The sequence below is a fragment of the Orbilia oligospora genome (genome assembly GCF_000225545.1).
Source record: "Orbilia oligospora ATCC 24927 unplaced genomic scaffold scaffold00188, whole genome shotgun sequence".
NCBI lineage: Eukaryota > Fungi > Ascomycota > Orbiliomycetes > Orbiliales > Orbiliaceae > Orbilia > Orbilia oligospora.
The window spans coordinates 1,043,322-1,065,161 of NW_011645745.1; the positions used below are offsets into that span (position 1 = coordinate 1,043,322).

The 21,840-nt window shown below is 45.1% G+C and overlaps 10 protein-coding genes across 10 annotated transcripts; 3 read left to right on the top strand and 7 right to left on the bottom strand.

The window, feature by feature from the left end:
* Positions 1-886: 886 nt before the first annotated feature.
* AOL_s00188g307 (uncharacterized protein) lies at positions 887-2,542 on the top strand (the record flags this gene model as incomplete). Its single annotated transcript, XM_011128555.1, has 4 exons — positions 887-1,048; positions 1,175-1,388; positions 1,472-2,237; positions 2,293-2,542. 4 exons carry the CDS (start codon positions 887-889, stop codon positions 2,540-2,542), a joined length of 1,392 nt encoding a protein of 463 aa, XP_011126857.1.
* A 102-nt stretch (positions 2,543-2,644) lies between these two features.
* Positions 2,645-4,375, bottom strand: AOL_s00188g308 (uncharacterized protein; the record flags this gene model as incomplete). Its single annotated transcript, XM_011128556.1, has 1 exon — positions 2,645-4,375. The coding sequence occupies one exon, from the start codon at positions 4,373-4,375 to the stop codon at positions 2,645-2,647; it is 1,731 nt and encodes a 576-aa protein (XP_011126858.1).
* Positions 4,376-5,061: 686 nt separating this feature from the next.
* AOL_s00188g309 (uncharacterized protein) lies at positions 5,062-5,757 on the bottom strand (the record flags this gene model as incomplete). Its single annotated transcript, XM_011128557.1, has 1 exon — positions 5,062-5,757. One exon carries the CDS (start codon positions 5,755-5,757, stop codon positions 5,062-5,064), a length of 696 nt encoding a protein of 231 aa, XP_011126859.1.
* An 897-nt stretch (positions 5,758-6,654) lies between these two features.
* AOL_s00188g310 (uncharacterized protein) lies at positions 6,655-7,488 on the bottom strand (the record flags this gene model as incomplete). The annotated part of the gene is made up of 1 exon (XM_011128558.1): positions 6,655-7,488. The coding sequence occupies one exon, from the start codon at positions 7,486-7,488 to the stop codon at positions 6,655-6,657; it is 834 nt and encodes a 277-aa protein (XP_011126860.1).
* A 1,487-nt stretch (positions 7,489-8,975) lies between these two features.
* AOL_s00188g311 (uncharacterized protein) lies at positions 8,976-10,507 on the top strand (the record flags this gene model as incomplete). The annotated part of the gene is made up of 3 exons (XM_011128559.1): positions 8,976-9,164; positions 9,237-10,081; positions 10,138-10,507. The coding sequence occupies 3 exons, from the start codon at positions 8,976-8,978 to the stop codon at positions 10,505-10,507; spliced, it is 1,404 nt and encodes a 467-aa protein (XP_011126861.1).
* A 408-nt stretch (positions 10,508-10,915) lies between these two features.
* Positions 10,916-11,512, bottom strand: AOL_s00188g312 (uncharacterized protein; the record flags this gene model as incomplete). The annotated part of the gene is made up of 1 exon (XM_011128560.1): positions 10,916-11,512. The coding sequence occupies one exon, from the start codon at positions 11,510-11,512 to the stop codon at positions 10,916-10,918; it is 597 nt and encodes a 198-aa protein (XP_011126862.1).
* Positions 11,513-11,969: 457 nt separating this feature from the next.
* On the bottom strand, positions 11,970-13,188 carry AOL_s00188g313 (uncharacterized protein; the record flags this gene model as incomplete). The annotated part of the gene is made up of 3 exons (XM_011128561.1): positions 11,970-12,416; positions 12,482-12,689; positions 12,788-13,188. 3 exons carry the CDS (start codon positions 13,186-13,188, stop codon positions 11,970-11,972), a joined length of 1,056 nt encoding a protein of 351 aa, XP_011126863.1.
* A 797-nt stretch (positions 13,189-13,985) lies between these two features.
* On the bottom strand, positions 13,986-15,200 carry AOL_s00188g314 (uncharacterized protein; the record flags this gene model as incomplete). Its single annotated transcript, XM_011128562.1, has 1 exon — positions 13,986-15,200. One exon carries the CDS (start codon positions 15,198-15,200, stop codon positions 13,986-13,988), a length of 1,215 nt encoding a protein of 404 aa, XP_011126864.1.
* A 1,918-nt stretch (positions 15,201-17,118) lies between these two features.
* AOL_s00188g315 (uncharacterized protein) lies at positions 17,119-18,106 on the top strand (the record flags this gene model as incomplete). The annotated part of the gene is made up of 2 exons (XM_011128563.1): positions 17,119-17,590; positions 17,709-18,106. The coding sequence occupies 2 exons, from the start codon at positions 17,119-17,121 to the stop codon at positions 18,104-18,106; spliced, it is 870 nt and encodes a 289-aa protein (XP_011126865.1).
* Positions 18,107-19,252: 1,146 nt separating this feature from the next.
* On the bottom strand, positions 19,253-21,583 carry AOL_s00188g316 (uncharacterized protein; the record flags this gene model as incomplete). Its single annotated transcript, XM_011128564.1, has 1 exon — positions 19,253-21,583. One exon carries the CDS (start codon positions 21,581-21,583, stop codon positions 19,253-19,255), a length of 2,331 nt encoding a protein of 776 aa, XP_011126866.1.
* Between the last annotated feature and the right edge of the window lie 257 nt (positions 21,584-21,840).

Here is a 21,840-nt window from a genome sequence, read left to right on the forward strand (position 1 = left end):
AAATGGATGTAGGTGCAGATAACCTGATAAATAGGGCTGCCCCGCGATCGTGAAAAACTGCGGGTATCGAAAACTTATTTTTTTCTTGATCTATCGATGCATCGATCGCGATCCGATGAACGAGGAGTCTTGGATTGGGTGCCCCACCTCGACTCGACTAACCCAAATGCGACAACTTCCGGTATGCGGCGCAGGTGCCCCGCACACATCAGGACAAGAGATAAGTGAGATATTAGGTACACAAGTAAGTAAGTACATACATATGTAATATCTCAAAAGAGCGGAACAGCCGGGCAGAAGGCGTGGTGGCATGGAGAAAATACCAAACAAGTATTTACTGGACTTCCTATTAGCATTTAAATTTGTCAATCCTGCTAGCCGGCCAGGGGCACCACATACACAAATTAATCGATCGCGATAACCACGGCAAATCTATCAAAATGCATTTTAGATTCACCGAAGAATGCGCTTAGAAATACAAAGGTGTTGTCCGGCCTCAACAAAACCCTTGTTGTTGTTAGCAATCGATTTTAAGGAATTTCGGTGCTGTAATTAATTAAAACGTCGGTTTGCAACTGATATCGCAATTAGGCTAGATTGACGTTAACGCGTAGGAACTGGCCAGACTCTCAATGCCTTGAAACTTTCCCTACAGGTTTATTTGAATTAGAATATTATTATGGAACCGCTAGACGTAAAGGATGTCGAGCTACTTAAGAGGTTGGAAATATCTCGAAGCCCTATCGATTCGATCATGACCAGACACTTCGAAGCCAACAAGCTTGTATTTTAATCCTATTTTGCTCTATAGAAGCAATCGGTTTCTTTGGTCTTAGAAATTCTCTGCAACATTGAACCCAGTCACGAAATCAATTGCTCAAGACCAATGGAGAATTTTCAAGAATATTTAGCCGAAATTACATCACGTCTTTCGCTAGGGGCGAAGGTCGTAGGCAGGGAAGGTACAGTGGAAAGATTTGACCAATCTACTGCACCAGACCCAGTCATGACCGTGTTTCCGCATAGTGAAGAAGACGTGATTGAAGTTGTAAGTCCCTCTTCTATTTATTGGCAATTGATGCCTCCTATCCTGTAATCTTTCTTCATTTAGTTACCATGGTTTTCCTCTTCCCTACTAATTCCATCCTCAAAACCTTGACTAATATACCCCTAGGTTCGATACTGCAGAGAGAAAGGTTTGAAATGTTTTGCTCAATCTGGTGGTCATAGCTGGAGAGTTAAGAACCATAGAACCATCGATGTGGTTATCTGTATGAGAGGCTTGAATAAAGTCTTCGTTGATGAGCCAGTACAGACTGTGACCTTTGGTGGTGGCATAATTGTCGGAGAACTCATTAATGCTGTTGCGGAGAAGGAGTTTGATGTTAGTAAGTGCTTCGAAGTATCTCTTTGGGCCAAATAGATAAACTTGAGCGGTCACCTAACTAATGCCTCCTACTTGAGTTTATAGCCACAGGACTTGCCAATACTGTTGGCGTTGTTGGCGCATTCCTCTGCGGCGGCTTAGGCCGGTATGTTGGAAGATACGGTTACGGTGTCGACAACCTTGTGGCCGTAAATCTTGTTGATTCCGATGGTACTATCCACAGAAACGTGAATGGAACCACCAACCCAGAATTGTGGTGGGCTATTCGTGGCGCTGGGGCGGCCTTTGGAATTATTACAAAAGCCACAATGAAGATTTACCCGCAGACTAATGGTGGGTTATCGTGGACTTGTACTTTGATTTTTAGCAATCCGTCGAGGGAAACTATCGAGAAGGTCTTTAAGGCTATTAACTCGACCCATTATGGGGATAGTATGTTTGTACTATTCTCGTTCGCTTTCGTCCCACCAATGGGCTATCCATCGCTAGTGATCGCTCTTTGGTTTTACGGTCCGGAGAGCCAGGCTGAGAAAGCTTGGGAACGTGTGCTTGACCCGTCCCTCAGGCCTGATTTCAAGCAAACTGCAATTCTTCCAGCAGAAAGGTTGAATGACAGCAATGATGCCACATGCTTGGCAGGTTATAGAAGACCTGGTATCGCAATGGGAATTGAGCGGCTGGAGATAACTGCATTTTTTGAGATTTGGGACCTATGGCTTGAATTTGGGCAGAGCAAAGATGCTGAAAACTCTGTTGTTGTAATGGAAAGGTTTTCGAAGGAAAAGGCGCTCGAGACTTCTGACGAAGAGACAGCATTTTCGCGATTCCATCGTGGTATTGTGTATGAAGTGTAAGTGGCCCTTCCTTTTTCGGTACGTATACTATCTTAACAGTTCCACTACTAGGAGTATTGCTCCTGCTTATAAGGATGCGAAATTAGACCAAAAGGCCAATGAGTTTACGAGTAAGGTACGCGATGTCTTGATCCAAAAATGCAGCGACCCAGGAAAGATTCGCGCTTATCCAACAGGCTCCGGACTAAATGAGCCCCTCGAAAATATTTTTGGCGGCAAGGAGCGGGTTGAGAAGCTGCTTAGTATTAAGAAAAAGTGGGATCCGGAGAACTATTGGGGTGCTTTTTTTGATACCGAATGATGCGTGGTCCCGATTTGCAGATCATTTTTCAACAAAAGGCTGAAATTTGAAATTAGTAGCCTTAGTCTTTACTGTTATTTAAAAATCGAATCTATGCATGGGTCAACCACAACTTGTCTCCGTACCCCTTTCTTCATTGGTAGTCTCCCCGCCTAGACGCCCACCATCCAAGATCAGAGCTTCATTGTCATTCATATCGTCTTGTACGACCCTCCAGCCACTTCTTATTTTCTTTCCCCATTGCCCTAAATCGTCACTAGACTCAATATTGTCGTCTTCGGCATTTTTTGTATTATTGTGTGGTTTCCAAACAGGCTTGATTAGGCCCTTTACCAACAATGGGTTTTTTGAGAATGTTCCACCGCCGGTTGCAGCTATAAAAGGTATCACCTCCTCATCTTCTTCTTTCTCAGCCTCGACTTCAAACTTTGGCTTCTCAATGGCACCCATCCGCCTCTCAACCCTTTTTCCTTTCAGATCAATAGAAACAACTACTGATCTCTTTTCCCACTCGTCTCTATTCTCCCATTCAAGCTCTCTCATCTTTCTTTGCTGTTCTCGTAGTTGTAATGCTCTCTCTTGTGGTGTTGCCCACATATTTACACCAGAATCGGGTGTCTCCCAGTCAGCCGCCTGGTCAATGATCCTTGTCCTTTTAGCTGACGAGCTTTGGAACCCTAGGAGCTTATCCCTCTGTTCCATAGCACTAGCTAGCGCAGCTGACGATCCTGATGCAGATAGTGCAGGTGTTGGACCAGAAAGATGATTAACACCCCCAGCTGAAGGATTGACTTTACTTGCGTATACGGCTGTAGTCTTCGTTGTTTCAGCTTTTCTATGTCCAGCATTATGCGCATTCATTTTCTCTTTGCTTTGCTCGTCACGAAGAATGCGACGCATGGCTTCCATATCCTCGGACGAGATAAGGTCATGACCACAGAAAGTACAAAGTGCCAGGCCTTCTTTGATGCAAATTATCTTTCCACAATGAAGGCAATTAGGGGCCGCGAGGAGAAGCTCGTGCTTTCGGCCAGAGCAATTGCAGCGGCGCTTTTCGACGGGGAGAGTGTGCGTATTGGTAAGAGTTGGATTTGTTTGTAGTTCCAGAGATCGAAGAGCAGAAGAAACATCTGATAAAGTAGAAGACGGAGCCCGCATTGTGGTATTTGCTGGGACGGATACAGTTGTAGGCTTCGGTTTCGAAGCTTTCTTCTTGTTTAAAAGGTCGGAGGTTAGCATACCCTGCTGCGCCGGTTGCTTCTGGGACTGGTGGGTAACTGGGGCGGTAGACGTGGATGTAGAAGTCGTTGAAGTTCCCATTGGTGGGTTTGGGGTAGTTGATCGAGACGGCGTTTGGGACGTCGGCTTCGATGTAGGGTTCGAATTAGAAGCCATCTTCTTTCTTGATGTTGACATGTAATCGTCTAAATCCTCCTTCTTGTACACCTTTCCTGCTAAATTCTCAGAGCTCCCCGAGAAATTATTCTCTATTTTTCGGACTGGTGGTAGCTTGCTTAGAGGTTCTTTCTTCTTGGTTCCCTTGCGGTTCGACCTTGGAGGAGCATCGGAATCATTTCGCGTACTCGATTGTCGCGGTTTAGAAGCCGATGGAGCAGCTGGAAATCTCCGTCTATTGAACTCCTCGATAAAGGATAAACATCCTGGAGAAGAGCCGAGGAGATCGGTGAAGTGGGTGGCAATAGCAGATGGGTTCGAGAGATCTGGTGAAGTCGCGGCATACGATACCACCTGTCGGAGTTCATCCTCAGGAAGCGGAAGCAGATTGGAGAGCCTCGGGACAGCCCATGATGTCAGGTCGGAGAGGTTAGCCATATCTGGTTTAGATGAAGCTTCCGTCAAGTTTTAACGATACTGGAGACGCCGAAGAGTGGAGATTATTGAAGATGAAGATGTCCCAGTCCTGGCAAGCCAGAGCGTCGCAGCCGTGCATCAAGCCAATGTTGACTCTTTGCTGACTAATCTTGTGGTATTTCGGGCACACAACACAAAATCTTTGTGTGACGTTGGAAGATTTGTTGACAAACACACTAAGCTGCAATGCATTGACGCTCCAATATATTAGTAGTAGTGTTCCATATATTCCCGGGCCCGAAATTGATTGGATTAGGAGATTAAAATACAAGACGTTGGTTGAATCAACTACGGTTCAGAGTAGCTACTAAACATGTAGAATGTAAGAATACAAAGCGGTAGTCGTTGAAAAACCACTTCCCTAAACTCAGTAGAGACATGTACGTCTGTAAGTCGTAATCATGTGGAAGCAGACAAAAAAATTCAACGATTGTAGAGACCCGGGCGGATAGAAAATTATTTAATCCATGCTTAAAACAAAGCCCGTGTTACCCATAGTAAGAACAAAAAGATGAAAATAGAGAAAAGAGACAAATCTTCCTCCAATATCCTTGTGTTTGAACATAAAGGACGGGAAAAGGAAGAGGCCTCGAGGTGTGCAAGAATAATCGACAATGAGATAATGTAGAGTAATGATGAACTTGGTCTCAGTCATATCTAAGTTCACCTCTCATCTGGCGTTGGTGCTCGGGCCAAGGATCCCAGTCGCTTTCGAAGCCACTCGTGGATGGCCTGCGATTCTCAGGGTCAAAGCGGTGGGCATCGCGGGGCTCATTGTAAGAGACCCCGAAAGGTCCAGGGTTAGGATCTTGGAGACTGTTGTAGTCACGACTGAGATGGTGACGTCTACCTGGTGGGTAGATGATGTCACGAGGTTCAGAGCGTGGAACGTCGCGAGAGAATCCAAGATCACGGTAGTAATCGGGAGGTGGAGATTCTTGTTGACGGATGGGATGATGAGGAGGGTTCGTTAGAGTTTCACCTTGGTAGAACTCTTCAAACGTGGCCTCGAAGCGCATAAGACGACGACGTTCAGCGCCAGCCCTGTCGGCACAAAGAGTCAAATCTGGGTCGTCGAAATCGGTCAAGGGATAGTTTTGGTTCCCTTGCTGTCGGTGGGCTTCGTTGGTGGTCCAGACGCGACCTGGCTCACGACGAGGCCCTTGTGGCTGACACGTTCCGTTACAATCACCAGGGCAGTAGTCCCAAGGGCAAGGTTGCCGATTGTTACCCCAGAAGATGCAGTGAGGGCAATGACCAGAATGGTCGCGTCCGAAGTCGCTGAGACAGGGCTTATCGCGGCAGCAGGTGCAACGCCTGTAAGAGCGATTGAAAGTTGACATGATGAATGACGATTTGGTTTATCGAAGAATCAAGGATAGTTAGATTCAGGATCGGGAGAAGTAGGAGCTGGAGCTGATGGAATTTGCTTCAACTGGGAAGTTATTGCAGACGTAGGGAGGTCCGTGGATACGAAAGAGACTTGTAGGTGAGCCGGTAGGAATTGAGCAAGAGTATTATCGATCACAAACGGGGCAGGAAGAGGTGGTTGAGGTTGGTTGATAAGAGAAAGAGGTAAAAAGAAACAGGTGTTAGCTTTTTATCAATTGATACGTTTCAAATTTTATTCATTGATGCATTCTCTATGGTCGGTGATAATACTATCTTGATCTATGAATCAACTCACATCAAAGGCCTCCGCGCAACATCATGAAAGGTCCGCAGTATGTTGCGAAACTGGCATGCTGCGGCCGTCCGTATTGTTCAACTGCATGGCCGAACCAAAATGTTCTCCTAAACTTTACATATAGGATATAATGCCCTTCGTTTGGCATATTCAATCTTCAGATGGATTACGCGGGCAATATTCCAGGATCATGCAGTATATAAGTTCATCCTATCCAACGAGGATCTTGTACAATGTTCATATTACCTGCAGATTCCCAATGAAACAAAGGTATCTCGAGCAAGAAAATGATCATTGCCATAATATACCCTAGGACTCTAGACTACTTAAACCGGTCCAGACTGCCATATCAGCCAAACAATATACGTAGTTTACTTCAGAGGCTATCAACGGGGGTATGAATTAATATGCAAGATCTTTTATTATGCCCGAATCAAGATGTGGCTTTGGTTCGTCCTCAGCCCCATTTCAAAACCTTAGAGCCCCAAAAACTGGCATTTCATAATACGGGGAAATTTTAAAAAGTTATATAAATTGTATTAGGGTGTCAGACTTAATTCTCAATCAGGTCCCATAAGTGTTCAACTTGCTCCAGTTGCTCATCTGGAGGAAGGCCGTCGAATGAAGGCAAGTGGCCCTTCGGATCATATCTAAATTTACAACTCCCCGGTGCCTCTTTCGCAATAAAAATAAATAGATCCTGGCGGTCACTCCAAAATGTCTGTCCAATAGTCTCCCAGGTCCTATTCGGACCCGTCGGAATTTTCTTGCCTGTGTGTATCCAGACTTCCGCATCTTCACCCTGGACCCCTGCTGGAGTAGATAAATGGAGAGATAGTTCATACGCCAATTTCGCAGCAGATAGGCACCGAACGCTCCTCGGAGTCTCTTCCGGATTATTAAGCCGAATGCTATATCCCGACTCATCACAGTATAAAATGGGATCGAGATTTACACCTAGTCTCTTTCCATCCGTGCCCTTGAATTCTGAAAATCCCTGTACATTACAAAGGAGCTCCCTCGTTTCATTACTGTGAGGACCGTTATACCCCAACTCTATATCGGCTTTGGCTACAAGCGGGTCGTCGGCTGGTTCATCGGCAAACAAAGTCGCTAAGAAAGCGTTCTTTTGTCTCTCTGGTAGCTCTAGCTGGTAGAAATAGAAGAGAGCATTTCTCATTGCGCTCCTCAGTTTATACCATTCTAGCATCTTTTTCCGACTAGTGGTCACGCTACGTGGATTAATTTTGCCATCGTTGTCGACGTCCCAGTTGCTAACGTAGACTTGACGCATTTGGTCATAGAATATCTCGTACTCTTTGAGATCCACCGCTGGAACGTCTGTTGGGGTAGGGCGATTTGAATCGACCTGTGCTGCTGCGGACATGGTGGCCGTGGGTGGGCCCCGGGGCTGAATATATATGTTAGAATGAAGGGTTCTCAGACTTAATTTATGAAGTCATTCATAGAACGAAGTCTTACCAATGCATTTGCTATGCTCGCTGTCAGACCTATCCAAAACATGAAGACTCTGAAGGTAAATTTACGTAAAACCATGCTTTATATTCATGCTTTTCGACTAAAATTATAAAACTTGATCTCAAATTTAAGTTTTTTGGTGATCAGTGAAAAGTTATGAACGTTCGAAACATATATATATTTATGAGTAGTTAGCTTGAACTCGCGAAAGGTTACTGATCATGAATCGGAAATGAGAATCAAATGGCACATCCATCCGGATTTATACACCGGCGGAACAGCCAACATGGCATATCAGCCAATACACCGGTCTGTGCTAGCTCGTTAAGCCGCCATTGACTGTAAATTAAAAGGTTGTAACACAATGGTCATGCGTATATGCTCCAACCTGTACGGCGAATAACGCAACATGTTATAAATTTACGAGCCCATTCTGCGGTCTCATCACCAAATAGGCTAGAGTCTCTATCACATCTAGCTTGCCAAATGATCTTGGACAGGAAACTTGTGACAAATTATACATGCATGCATGCATGCACACTTCGAAACATGGTGGTTTGGCTCTCACTATCAGAGTAGGTGCTTCTTGTCACAGCATTTTGCAACTTTTGTGTATGTGCTAACTTAGTAACAACAGCGATCCTACATTTTTTCCCGGATACTTACTGGAATATTCGTCGAGTTCTCGAAATTTTGGAAGCTAAAAACGGTTACATGGCGTAAAAATACTAGTTGGTAATGTATGTATGTACAGATGTTGGTACCATGGTACCATGGTTAGGTTTCAGCTGGTTTGTCAGAAACGAGACCAGTTTCAGCCGAATCGCTTCAGGAAATTAATTTGGCAAAGCAGGTCCTAACTAGCGCTAGCTAAGAGCTAAAAACTTAGATATTGATATGAGAAACTTTCGGCTAGTTACGGCTAGAATAGCAGGAGTTATGATCAGACACTTATAGTTATTGCAATGTAACCGTAATTATGAAGTACAATAGAATGGCTCATGCACCTATTAGCTAAAGCCTGCAGCTTGAAGGCTGGGTTTAAGGGATTCGAGGCTAGGTTTAAGGTTTGTTGGAATTTTGATGAAGAATGTGTTGCAAGACTGGTACCGGTCTCGCGACGAGGCTAGGTTCTGCACTCAATATTAATCGGCGCAATAGTTATAATTACCGCAAGCATTTTGCTACCAGGCCAGCTTCCTTCATACATCATGCACGCTCTGACCAACTAAGCTATCTAGAACTAACCGATCCTTTTCAGTCCCTTTCGAGCGGCCCAAGGCCCTTCCCGAAGGAATTGCTTAAATAGATTAATTTCTCCTTATCCCGGCCCTCAGTTCTGGTCCCCTTCTTTGCATTAATGAAGCTTCCCTTCAGGTTATCTACAAAACTTAAATGAAGTTATCAGAACTATTAGACGCAATCAAACCCCCGAAGATCCGACGATGGAGTGGACATAACTTTACAACTCTATCTAAAACAACGGTACCAGTCCTTCCACGGGAATATCTTGATGATTTGACGCCGTGGCCAGGAATCATAGACGATATTAAAGGACTGCTTGATCCACATACAAACCACGAGGTATTTTACTCTTCGGCGAGGTTCATTGTTTAATAGAGTACTTTCACTAAAAAAAACATCTGACACCTTTAGTCAGACGGTTACCGTGATCTAGCTGCCGCTTTTAAATTTAGCGCAAATAAACGAACAGCCTGCGATGATCATAAGTCACTCATTAGACTAGCAGCATATGTATACGAGGATCCTACCGTAGGGATCTTAGAAGACCTTTTTTCTGTTAAATGCGACTTCGGGGACCGTCAGTGCGCCTTTAATATCGGCGATCCCGATCGAGTCTTCTATACATTGGCTGAAGATGAGGTGAATGATATCCGGAAGACCAGATTTATAGTGCAATGGAAAACACCATGGAACTTTCCGACGCCAGTTGATATACGAGAACATTTTAGGAACGAAAGGGGGAACCCACAGGATACAGTAGTACAGGCAATTAGTCAGTTATACGGCTACATGACATTCAATAGTCTTATATACGGTGCTATCTGCAATTACGAGGCGTTATACCTGTTTCGGAGAACTGGTGATACTAATTTACAAGTATCACCTCGGTTCTTATATACTGATAGGGGTACGCAAAGTCCCGTAGCAGCTTTAACGTATATCTGCAACTGCGTGGTCGAAGCGGAATACCATTACTCTTCAAACTCTCTCGTAAAAAGGGAGCCACGGGGAACTCACGTCTTTTCCCTGGAAGATGTAGAAGTCGATGGAACGTGGGACGAAGACATAAAGGTCCCATGGACCAATATGGATCTACGGTTAAGCGGCGCCATTGCTAAGGCTATTGCAACCGTTATGACAGGAGAGGTAATAGCTCGACCAGGAATCAACTTTCGGTATCAAAAACAAGCCGTTTTCAAAGTATATGACATAACACAGACTTCCAACCTGGAGGTTGCTGATGCTGAAATCAAAGCGTAAGCCTTTCGAGTCCCCCCTTCCATGCTGTTCGTGCTAATGCATCCGGTGCTAGTTATAACGACCTCAAACTCCTTCAAGGAAAATGCATACCAAGACTCTACGCTGCCGGAACTACCACCTGGGGATGGCTCAAGTTCCTTGTCATAGAGGACTGTGGCCAAATCGCATCGGAGAAAAACATAGATCTAAACTTTTGGCCCCGGGCAAGGGAGGCGATTATGGAATTACATAAGTCCGGTACAATTCACGGAGACGTCAGCCTGGAGATTTTTGCCATTTCCAACGGTGATGTGAAGTTCATCGATTTAGGCGCTTGTCATCAAGGGAGTCCGGCAGAGCAGGTTGCGGAGCTTGCAGAGTTTGATAGATTCAACAAAGCTTGGGACGCGGAACGAGAAAATAATGTGGAGTCATGGGGATAGTCGCAGTCACAACTTCTGAGGATCCGCCGTGGCTCATATTCGAGGGTGATGAAGAAGATATGCGAGAGGGAAAAAATGATTAAGATGAAGAGTACGAAGCATAAGATCTAAACCACGACGCGGATAACGAGTTGAAGCGTCAGGCGGATTGTCGGTCAGACTGGCAAATACATTAACCATGTTCTGACAAGCACCTGTGTATCTCTATATTCTAAGTCTAATAAACATATTATTGAATTGAGCAAAAGGAAGAAGGAAAGGAAACAGAAAACCCCCAAAGCGCCATCCAGGTATACCGTTCTAGATGGTATAAAATGAATATTCTAAACCTCTGTGCCCCCAGACTATAATCAAGCTTCCACCATCTATAGATCACTAGCCGTCTCTGGAACTACTTTGATTACGATCTCAAGTCGTTTCCTCTTTCGCAATCACACTTTCAACAACCCTCCTCAACCCCCCAGCCCACCCAGCAACCCCACTTTCTCTCCTCATAAACCCCACAATCTCCTCTCTACAAGTCTTCCCATCCACCTCCCCGCTAACCACAAACATCTCCAAAATCCCCCTAATCCATTCCTTCTGCTCATCAGTTGTCCCACCATCCCCCGTCTTCGGAAGTAGTGACTTGTTTATCCTTGTTTGTAACTGCGTTCTCTCCGCCTGCGACAATGTAGACGGAAGAGTATACAACGCTGGAAGCAAGGTTGATAACTCATGTTGACCTTCCCTTGTTGTTTCTGTAGGTTCTTCTGTGGATTGCGATTGTGATTGTGATTTATCGATTGGAGTGGCCCGGCCGAGAGGGCTAATGCCACGTGAACCACCGGCTGTTGGTGTTATGTTTGAGTTTCGAGAGGCAGAGCGAGAGAGGGATGTCGGCGAAGGTATATAGCCGGCTGGAAGATCATTCCAGTGTTGATGTATTGTCCCGGATTGGTGGGATTGTGCACGTGGTGGCGGGGAGGGTCGAAGAGAGTCCCTTGGAGGAGGTGGTTGTGTCATTGCTTCTTAGCTTCTGGAGAGAGTATATTTGTTTGGGGTAGGAAGATAAGGATGAGGATTGGTGATGATTTTGATCCTGAAGATGGAAGGTGTAATGAAGATGGAGTGGATTAGAGGAGAAGAAGAGGATGAAGAGGATGTAGAAGGAGAAAGGGGAGCTTGTTTGTGGCGACAGCGCCAAGACTTTTGGAACCGGGTTTGGGTGGTGGCTTCCCAAAAGGGTAATTATAGAAGTCAACACCATAAAGAATGAACCGTCTACGGGTCGGAACTTTTGGGTCTGGACAGTTAGGTCGGTGGTAAATTTATAATATACCGCCTTCATGTCGCTTTAAGAACTATATACTTAGCATTAAAGGTTTTAAATTATCGGTACTTCTCCAAAAAGTACATGAAAAGCCCACAACTACCACTATCATGACATTTAGATGCCAAGGCCCCAGGTAAGTCCGATACTTCACTGCCACTGTCTCTGTTCCTGAACTCCTCCAAACCCCATATCTTTATTCTCGGGATCATTATGTATCGGAATACTCGGAACATCCTGTTTATTCCTCCCCATTCTATACGCTATAAATGCTATAATAGCAATTACAGGGATAGCTACACCAATCACGATACCGGCTATTGCTCCACCACTTAGTTGCTTCTTGCCGCCACCGCCACCATTATCATTATCGTTTGACTGAGAAGTGGAGGTAGGCTTTCCTGAGCTTGTGGTAGATATTGAGGATTCTGTTTGACTGGGAATAGGTGGAGTAGTTGAACCCGGAGAAGGGGTGGTAGTACTAGTACTAATGTTTTCCGAAGTTGATGATGTAGATTCCGGGTCGGATGTATTCCGTACGGAGCTACTCGACGCTGGACTGGTCGCTCGAGTCGCAGTGCCACTGTCATCCGTTAACTATTTCACCGTTGTTGAATTATACTTAGCATGAATTTTTATATTTACATGTAGAGGTAACATACTCCCAGAAACTGAAAAGTCCCTGTAATCTCCTCTCCGAAGACAATTATCGCCCTCGCATTATAATTGGCCTGGAACACTGTCCCACTTGTTGAAACATCATCGTCCCATTCGAAGCACGAGATACTGATCGGATCCCTCGCCAGTGGATTTATAAATGACGTTGCAAATCCGGCTCCTCCAAGTGTCGTCCCAGCTGGCGATTTAATACTACAAAGGTTACAAGATATCATTAACTATAACCCCATGAACAGTATCTTTGTTTTATGTATCAGTAGAAGGGGGCATATGCCCATGGGCCCACATACTCAGGACAGCAAACCGTCCCCCTCTGATCCCCAATCCACGGGTTCGCCGCAACATTCAACAAACTCGTGTACCCCCCTGGACACGCCCCCGGCGCATAAAACCCCCATGTATTATACTTCGGTGGACAACAGGTATTATACCCCCCATTGACCTTATCGGTATTACAGCCTATATACCACCTCGTAAAAAGTCTTGTGACGAAAGTACTAGCGCTATTGACATTATCGTAGAAACGACTGGTCGACCAGATTGAACGGGAAAAACAGTTCGCGGGAGGAGTAAACGCGGGCAAGGAACCGAATGAGGTGAGAGTTGGGATTACTTCGGTTAAATCTACTGAGAGTGCCGGGGTGGTGAGGAAGAGTAAAAGAAGGAGAGTTATGTGTTTTGAGTGTGGCATTTTAGAATCGAGTCAAAAAGGCTTAACTTGGCCGGATATGCGCGTCGACACTGCACTGTTACCTGCTCGTTTTGGCGGGCGCGGAGGGAGCTAGAAGACGAAAAGCCAAGAAGGTGGCGGGGAGCCTCATCTTTTAAATACATTTCCCCGCTGTCAAATCGATTCCATATCATATCAAACCAGTCTGTGGCTGTTAATTGGAAGAACTAGCAGGGTCTGTGTAACTCTATAAGTTCGGGCCATTATAGGGTGTGCAATACTCCACTTTATATATAACAACAGGTGAACCAAACCAAGATACCTGTCACTCATTATCGCAGACGCTAGAAAGCTTAGCACTCTTATTATCATGTTCTTCAGACCATTCGGTACACAAGACGCCATTTATTTCTGGGACAACTTGAATATTGTAACCTGGTTGTTTGCTGCAGTTAATAACGTTATGGTGACCAGGATAGCTACTGGACGGATTTCAAATTCTGCCGCACGATCAATCGAAGGCAATCTAGATCTGTACGTATACTTGAGCCGACATGAGGTATATCCATAGATACATTCATACCGTATACAATTAGTGGCAATAGATGTCTAAAGACATACATCAATAAATCGTGAGTGTAAATATCGATATGGAGGGGTACACTCTATTATATGAATCTAAACTTTTCCCAAACGCCGTAAATCCCGCCGCTATACAGTACATGTATCGTACAAAATCCCCGAGTATAGATGATCATAGCCTCGAATCCAAATTCCCTTGAGGCAGGGGGGTGTGATCAAATAGATGGTATTGGACTCTACGCAACTTTGCGTCCAACATTTCCAACTCCCTTCCCTACAACCCCCAAACTGATAAGCTTTTCTTCGTCCATACCCCCCATCCCACCTCCTGCAAGCCCCTCACTCCCGCTCCACTCCTTCACCAAGACCTCACCACACCCAAAAGTCTTCCAATCCCTCAAGTGGCCTACAGTTTCCTCCTCAACTACTCCCTTCCCCAGTACCACTCTTCCCACATCCTCGCTCCCCATCATCATCAAACTGATCACAGTTTTAACCCCAATCCTCTGTATACAACCCCCCTTCGCAATCTCCTCCACCAGCCGTAAAGCACACCCCCTTCCGATCTCTTCAGGTGTTCTAATAACCTCGGTGCTGCTCCCCCAATCTGCACTATACACGCAATCCGTACTACTCGTCGCCACAAGACTCATCCCAAACCCCGGAGTGCCCCTCTTGCCCCCCTCAGCAGCAGGTGGATGTCCCGCTACTTCAGAGTAGATATATATATCATTAATAAACTGATTCAGCACCTCTCTTGCTGCATGAATCATCCGTTGGTTATTCCCTGCACTAACACCGAGCGTGTAACTCACTCCCCTGATTCTCTTTATCCTGCCCTGATTCCTAAGGTGTAGTGTAGGCGGTAACCGTATCTGGTGGCCAAATTGTAATGTCACCTCCCCGCCGCCACCGGGCGAACAAGAGCGTTTGTTGATACGACATTCGATTTTGGCGATAATGTTGAAATGTGCATATAGCGGTAGAATAGCAGTTCGGAATGTATCCACGCTATAATCCAAGTCCGTAGATCCAGTGACACATCCAGGACCCGATAGTATAACATGAAAAGGTGACTTCGAAAACGGCGCGAGGATACATATCGGCTCGAGGAAGTAGGTTACCCCTCTACTTGAAGATTCAGCAGAAATAACGTGTTTGATAATCTTGGATGCTGAGGAAGTAGCGGAGTTGGGTGATGGAGTGTGACCGATTAGACCGGGTTTGTAGAGTAGTGTAGTACCCGTTTCGGAGATTTGGAAGACACCACCATTGGTTAGAGATGATATTAAACGTAGAAACGAGACTTCGTGAGGAAGAAGACCTGGCGTTAAAGAATTGGAGCGGATGGAGGTTATGCGAATGGGTTTTCCGGTTAAGGTTGATTGGATGAGACGGTGACGGAGCGATGTGCTGGAGGTGAAGGTGAGGATTTGCGGAGCGGTAGACATTGTTGATGATATAATGAAGTTTCTTTATACAGCGCGACCGCTGTTGAAGGGCGACTAAAGCTGCGCGATGAGATTGAAGTAGTGATGTTGGGGTTGATTGATAAGGTCCTGTCGAGTGAAATGTTCAGAAGTTTTGAATCTGAAAGCTCAAAATTTTGGTTGAAGAATTTAGCTGCGCTTTGATGACTAATCTCGTTGTATTTTGAACTTCAACACACTTTTGTTAGTTACGAGACTGGTAGAGTCTTTCGACGAGATGCATGTATCGAGACCCTCAAATTAAAGCTACTTTCATTGACACGTCACAAAAAGAATCTTAGGAATCTCTAGTGCGGGCCAATACTTCGTTTGAAAAAAGCATATGTTTCAGCTTCAAAATTAGCTGAGCCACTGCCTCTGCCCTCACCCTGCGCCTGGTCTCGAAGCTACAGTTATCTGGTTAACTCTAATAAATTAAAAACATGCAGTTGCCCCATAGCATTCTAAAAGTCATTCAAGACTATCTAAGAGAAAACTTAGCTCTATATTGTGGTTCGATACATAAATAGTCTTATTGGTTGAATTTGTTTCTTCTTATCTAAGCCCTCTTACGAATTATTGCGGGTTCAGGGACCATTCCCCGTAACGTATAACAAGCTCCAACATTCACTAGCAAAGCAACCGAAAAAGGCACATGGAAGTTTTTTGTGCCACCCTAACAGAATTTTTCATACGGCAGACTCCTATTGCTTCCTTCCCAATGTCTTGTATTTTGGCCCATTAAACTTGGTCTCGTTATTAAACCTAATAAACAGAAGTCGAAACCACTACCGACAACAAAATTAAGGCGTTAACACCCCGAAGTCGTTCCCAATAATCTGACGCATTCATGGGGTCCATTGAAACTGAGTTTCTTTGGGTTTTTTTTTATATATTTATTTTTGGGGGGTTAAAGTATTGGGTATTGAGTCGAAAGTGACTAGCATTTTAACGTATAGAATTATTAGCCCTGACCCTTGTACTTACCTGTAATTCAAGTTCTTAATTCCAATATTTTGAAACAGCCTCGAAATCGAGACCAGGCGCAGTTTGAACATTCTGCGAAACAAAAGGCTCTATAGATCCAGGTCACTCACTACCTCTATTCAGGGTTACCACACAGCCGTTAACGCAGGCTTTGATAGATGTTGTCAGCCTTCGAATACATATGAGTAGTATAATATGTAGCCTCTCGTTTGTATGAATCACAGTTCCCCCAGCCATATGGGCACCTAGTTTTGAATAATCCCTGTTGTCTTATCCGACTGACCTTTTGAGATATATCTTACGGTAGGTGCTCTTGTTAAGGTCGGGGATCATTCAAAGGTTAGCAATTCAATTCTGTAGTTGACATGTCATACCCTTTCATCACTTCTTAGGTGTACTTAAGTACTTACCTACGGGCACAGCATTTTAAAGGATTTAAACTGCAATTGCCTCGCCGCATCAAAAATATCAGCCAACCTCATTATGAAACCCAATACCCCAGTCCAACCTAATAAGCCATTTCCTGTTCGAAATTTAATGATACCCATATGGTTTTCGTGCAACTTATCGATCGATTGATACCGGTCTGGTTGGCATTAACATAACTCTTTTCAACATGTTAACAGGGCCACGAGTTGTCTCATACCCAGACCTGGAAGAGCCACAAATTGAAAATTCATTAAAATATAATTGATACTCGTTCAATCGACGCTAATTATGAACAAAAGCCCTTAAATTTCAAACTACCCATACTACATTTAAAGGCTTTCCTTTGCTTGTAGGCGGAAAACCAGCCCTGTGTGTAGTACCATCGAAGATATCCTTACAAAACAGAATAAAATCCTATGCTAGCATCGATGCATCTATATTCGACTTGTATTCCCATGCATAGTCTTCCTCTAGTAATATTCTAATGCACTCCTCATATCTTCCCGGTTTCCATTTCATCTTCCTCTGCCTCTTTTTCAATCTACTACCTTCATCGGCAGGATCTCTTGATATCCCCTCCAGGGTAACTTCAGAGCCCCCGCAACCGATAACCCACAAACTCGATCGCCGCCCTTTCTGGGGTGCCAGTTCAAATTTAGAAACCGGTTACCTGATCCACTGCGACGAGCCGCGGGTCGTTTTCGACAACGGACCAAAACGTGTCGGCAGCCATCCAACCGAGCTCCGTGATTCCCTTACCAACAGGCGCCTCATCAGCGGTATATATGAATTCGGATGGAGCGATGATATGGAAGATGATATTCGATGGGAATCGAGTAGATGCGGGCAGTGCTATTGCGATATAGGAGCGGAGGCGGACGAGATATTTACTGTGGGGACGGGACTGGGCAACGACTGTGACCGGGATATGTTAAATTTATGTAAATGGTTCTTCGGTAAGACCACTATTGAAAGAAAATTATCTTTGACGTATCCTAAAAGTGGTTACTGCACTGCTCATCCCGTGCAGGTCGATGATGGCCGTATCTTTGACGCTAATAACAATTAATACAGGATGCTATTGCACCCTCACTGGTGCGCCAGATCCGAAAGGCACAGATATCTCCCTCTGGGACTACTTCGATCAATGGGAAAAAAACAACAATGAAAAATTGCCATTTCGGTGGCGCAACCGTCGTTCACGCCGCGGCCCACTCCCTCCGGGACCTTTTGATCCAGGCTATAACCATAATTCCGATACTAGAAATCGCCAACCGTTTAAACAATTAGTTCCAGGAACTAAAGAGCCCTATTATTTGGAGGGACCGAGTTTTGAGGATCCCACGAATCCTAGAGGGAAAGGAAACTCTGATCTTGACAGCTTATGGAGACTTAATAAGGCTGATAGCGGGGGTCTTTGGAAGAGGGACGATGTGGGAAGAAAAAGCGAAGGCGGAGAAGCTCGAAGGTAGAAGATAGAAGATAGAAGATACTAGTGAAATGGAGGATACGGGGAATGTATATTTAAACCATAATATGTCGATAATGACCTGAATAATTATAACTTCCTCCGGTAAAACCACCCCGATATATATATACTTATATACATCAAACTAAAACAGATAAGATAAAATTTTTAATATCAAGTATGAGTATCTCAAAATTTTACCATACAAGCAGCAAAAGGGCAATTTCTATTGTAAGCCATGCCTCCTATATTTGCGACTTCTGGGAACAAGACCATGTGAATCCATACACATTCAATATACTATTCAAATTTGGTTCCGAATACAGTCAATTCTAAATTTTATAATTAAAGGTTAGACAATTGGGACGAATCTCTTGTTTCATAAGATCATGCCTCGGACTATCATAAACGGTCTCGCTCCTAAGCTGAACATCCAGATCAATAGTTTCTCTTTTTAATTTTCCATTAAAATCCTCCGGCTGCCCATGGGGCCGTCGTGGAATTGTTCCTACTGTACCATCCTTTCAAAACCAACATGACATTCAAGATCGATCAGGCTGCCCGACAAACTCGCTGTGCGCACAATTACCTTAGTTTGATTATAATCGCTCCATACATACCAATCGAAGCAAAGTTTCTTGATTGATATTTTTGACTTCACCACAAACTGGTGTCGGGCTTGCGGCATTTCCCGAAACCCACAAAAGGAACCATCAATCGCATATTAGAGCGAACCGGCGGGAATAATCAATCTAGACATCATGAAAATTTCCAATTAACTCTTTATTAAATCCTACTAAATACCTAGGTAGGGACCTATATAGCTATATACTATCATACATGCGACGAATGGGATGAAGCGAAAGAAGAAGAAGAAGAAGAAGAACAACAAAACTGGGCTAAAGAAACGAAGAACATAATATCTATACACGCTCCAGTGTATAGACAATGAAGCTGAGACAGCTTGAAAGAAGGTAGGTAAGGTAAAATATAGACGAAGGTATGTACTATATCCCATGAGTACTTCAACGACCCGGGCGCCTTTCCAAACGATGGTAAATAATTCGTAATAATAAAAGAATAATAAAAAAGAATAAAAATATTAGAAACGAATGGATTTATGTATATATATTCTTCTCTAGGAGCTTAGTCAAGCATACCGCATATATGGCGGCGGCGGTTCGCTAGGAGTATACTCATTTTGTGTATATCCGGTAGGGCCGTAGTACGCCTGCATGGGATATGGTTGTTGTTGATGTTGGTATTGTTGGCGAGAGGGAGAAGCGTACTGTTGCTGCTGCGCTGCCGACTGTTGTCGGGCAGGATTTGGAGGTCCAAAAGCCGAATGAGAAAGCTGTGGTTGTTCATGTGGTGCGTAGGGCTGCGATGCAGACCCCCAGCTACTGCATGGCTCATCTCGCACTGGATAGTGATACTGCAATGGTATTGCGCTTGTGGCACTTATATTTGCAATGGCGATCGCGCTGGTGATAGCACCGAAGGTGGCTCCGGCAGAACTTCGTCGGACTTCATTGTTGGTAAGGGGGAATGTGCTTCTGGCAGATGACCTTCGCTGGACGCCCTGCTCTACTTCTTCTCGGGTACGACGTTGAGGACTTCTTGATGTTTCTTCACGAGAACTGCTGGTTAGGGAGGTAAGTAGATTGCCAATGCTCCGCGGGCTCCTGCTTCGGGGGCTTCGAGTCTCTGTCGTGGATGAAGGTACGTCGCCGTGATAACTAGTTACTTGAATTACTGGTGATTCATATGTAACCGAACGTGGCCTGTTTTGGACCTGGGGTCGGGCTAACAGGTTTCTAGAAGAGCTAGCGTGCGCTTTGAGACCCTCAAGCCGAGCAGTGACGGCTTGTAAGGATTCCCTCCATCGAGGGTGGACTGCGACCACACTTCTTATCCAATCCAAGAGCTCGGGGCAACTACTAATGAATGATCTGGAAAAGCTAGGGTCGAACACCTGGCCCGCCTCAACCCATGTTGTAGCATTCGTGGAGAGAAAGAAAGTTATCAGGGCAGAGACAAGCTCAGAGCCGTCCTCGGTCGTCACATCGCTAACCTTCAACAGGTGGTGTACTAGATGCGCTGATGAGTACTCAAGGCATCGGTACTTTGAACGAAGGTATGTCTTTGCCGCCCCGGCCTCTGAGCTATGGATTGCAGTGTATTGGTATGTCTCAGAGTTTAAAGAGTCTTGGAATTGGGGGGAAGATAGATATCGGACGCAGCTAAGGGCTAGTCTAGTAGGACCGTCGGTAAGTTGGAATTGTGGATTCTCTTCCATGCTTGTCAAGAGTATGTAGTCAGCCAGTCGGTGGTGGAATAGTTCGAATCTCCCATCTAGAGTAGGAAAAATCAAGAATTCGGTACCGAATCGCAGAAGAAACCGGGATCTATCAATGCGTCGGTGTTCGTAATCCAGAAAGGAGCCATCCGAGCCAAAGAGTCTGCCAAAGGGGAATGATCCGACCGACAATGGCTCCATGCAGAATATGGTCCACTCAAGAGTTTCAAGTATAAGCCGTCGCTTAGATTCTGGCTTTTGCCAGATCTTCCATAGTTCTTGTTTCACCAAAATCCGAATCTCCAGTGGGATAGTAGTGATGGTTTCCCAGAACCTGCCCTGGGCTTGTGCGACCTTGAGGTCAGCCAGTAAAGCTGACGCCCAAAGGAAGTTGCCATCAGACGCAGCGATAACCTTCGCTACAGCTTCGGTAAATCGTTCAGATGTTTTATGGAATCCTTCAATCTTGCTGACTTCGTCCTCGACGAAATGCCTCAGGTCGGCGGAGTAAACGCCTTGTTGGGGGGTTAATCGAATCACAGGATATAGGCCATCGGGATCGAAGGAGTCCGGTCGCATCCGAGAAGAGATTAGAATGCGAGTTGTTCCATCCGCTACAGTAGGGAGACCTAGAATTGCCTCTAGAACTTCTGAAGGCTGAAAACATTCGTCGATTCCGTCAACTACAAGGTATGTCTTTCGGTTTTTCAAAACTTCCCCGAGAAACTCGACCGCCTGGTCGAATGTCGGTATTTCAGATCCATACTTTGTATAGACATCCCACCCTTGAGGGGAGTGGCCACCGGAAGCTGGATGCGATCTGAAAATTTGAAACGCTAGGCTTTTAATAAAATCGACTGCCTGGGGGGCTGGATTGAGTTTGTTAGCTCTCTTGCCAAAGATGTAGGCGAAAGAGAGTCTCTCTGAATAGCAATGAGTTTCGACAGCTTGGAGTATCAGGGAAGTTGCTACACTCTTTCCGACCCCAGGTCGATCGCACAGCCATAATACAGCTGAATCTGGACTGTTAGATTTCACCCATCTTGTAAACTGCCCATCGACAGTGACGAGCCATTCGAATGTACGGTCTGTTCTAGCCTTTTGTAGTTGCAGACGTTCCAATTGAAAGTCGATAGGAGTTAACCACTGGCGAAGAAGATCTAACCATAAGTCAGCACTCATTTTGACCATCATTGGTCTCTCACGGAAGATATCTTTGACCGACTTGGATAATCTAGCGGAACCGCGGCAAACATTGCTAAGTTGGCGTCTGTTGGCATCGACGACTGTCGGTGTATTGGCGAGAATCCGGAGAACGCAGCCGATTGGGGACCCGTCGTAGTAGGAGTCGGTGGGAGAAAACCACCCTCACCCCCCGAACTCCTCGGTCTCTCCCCCCACGATGCTTCCCATGTCGTATCAACAGATGCACGGCGTTC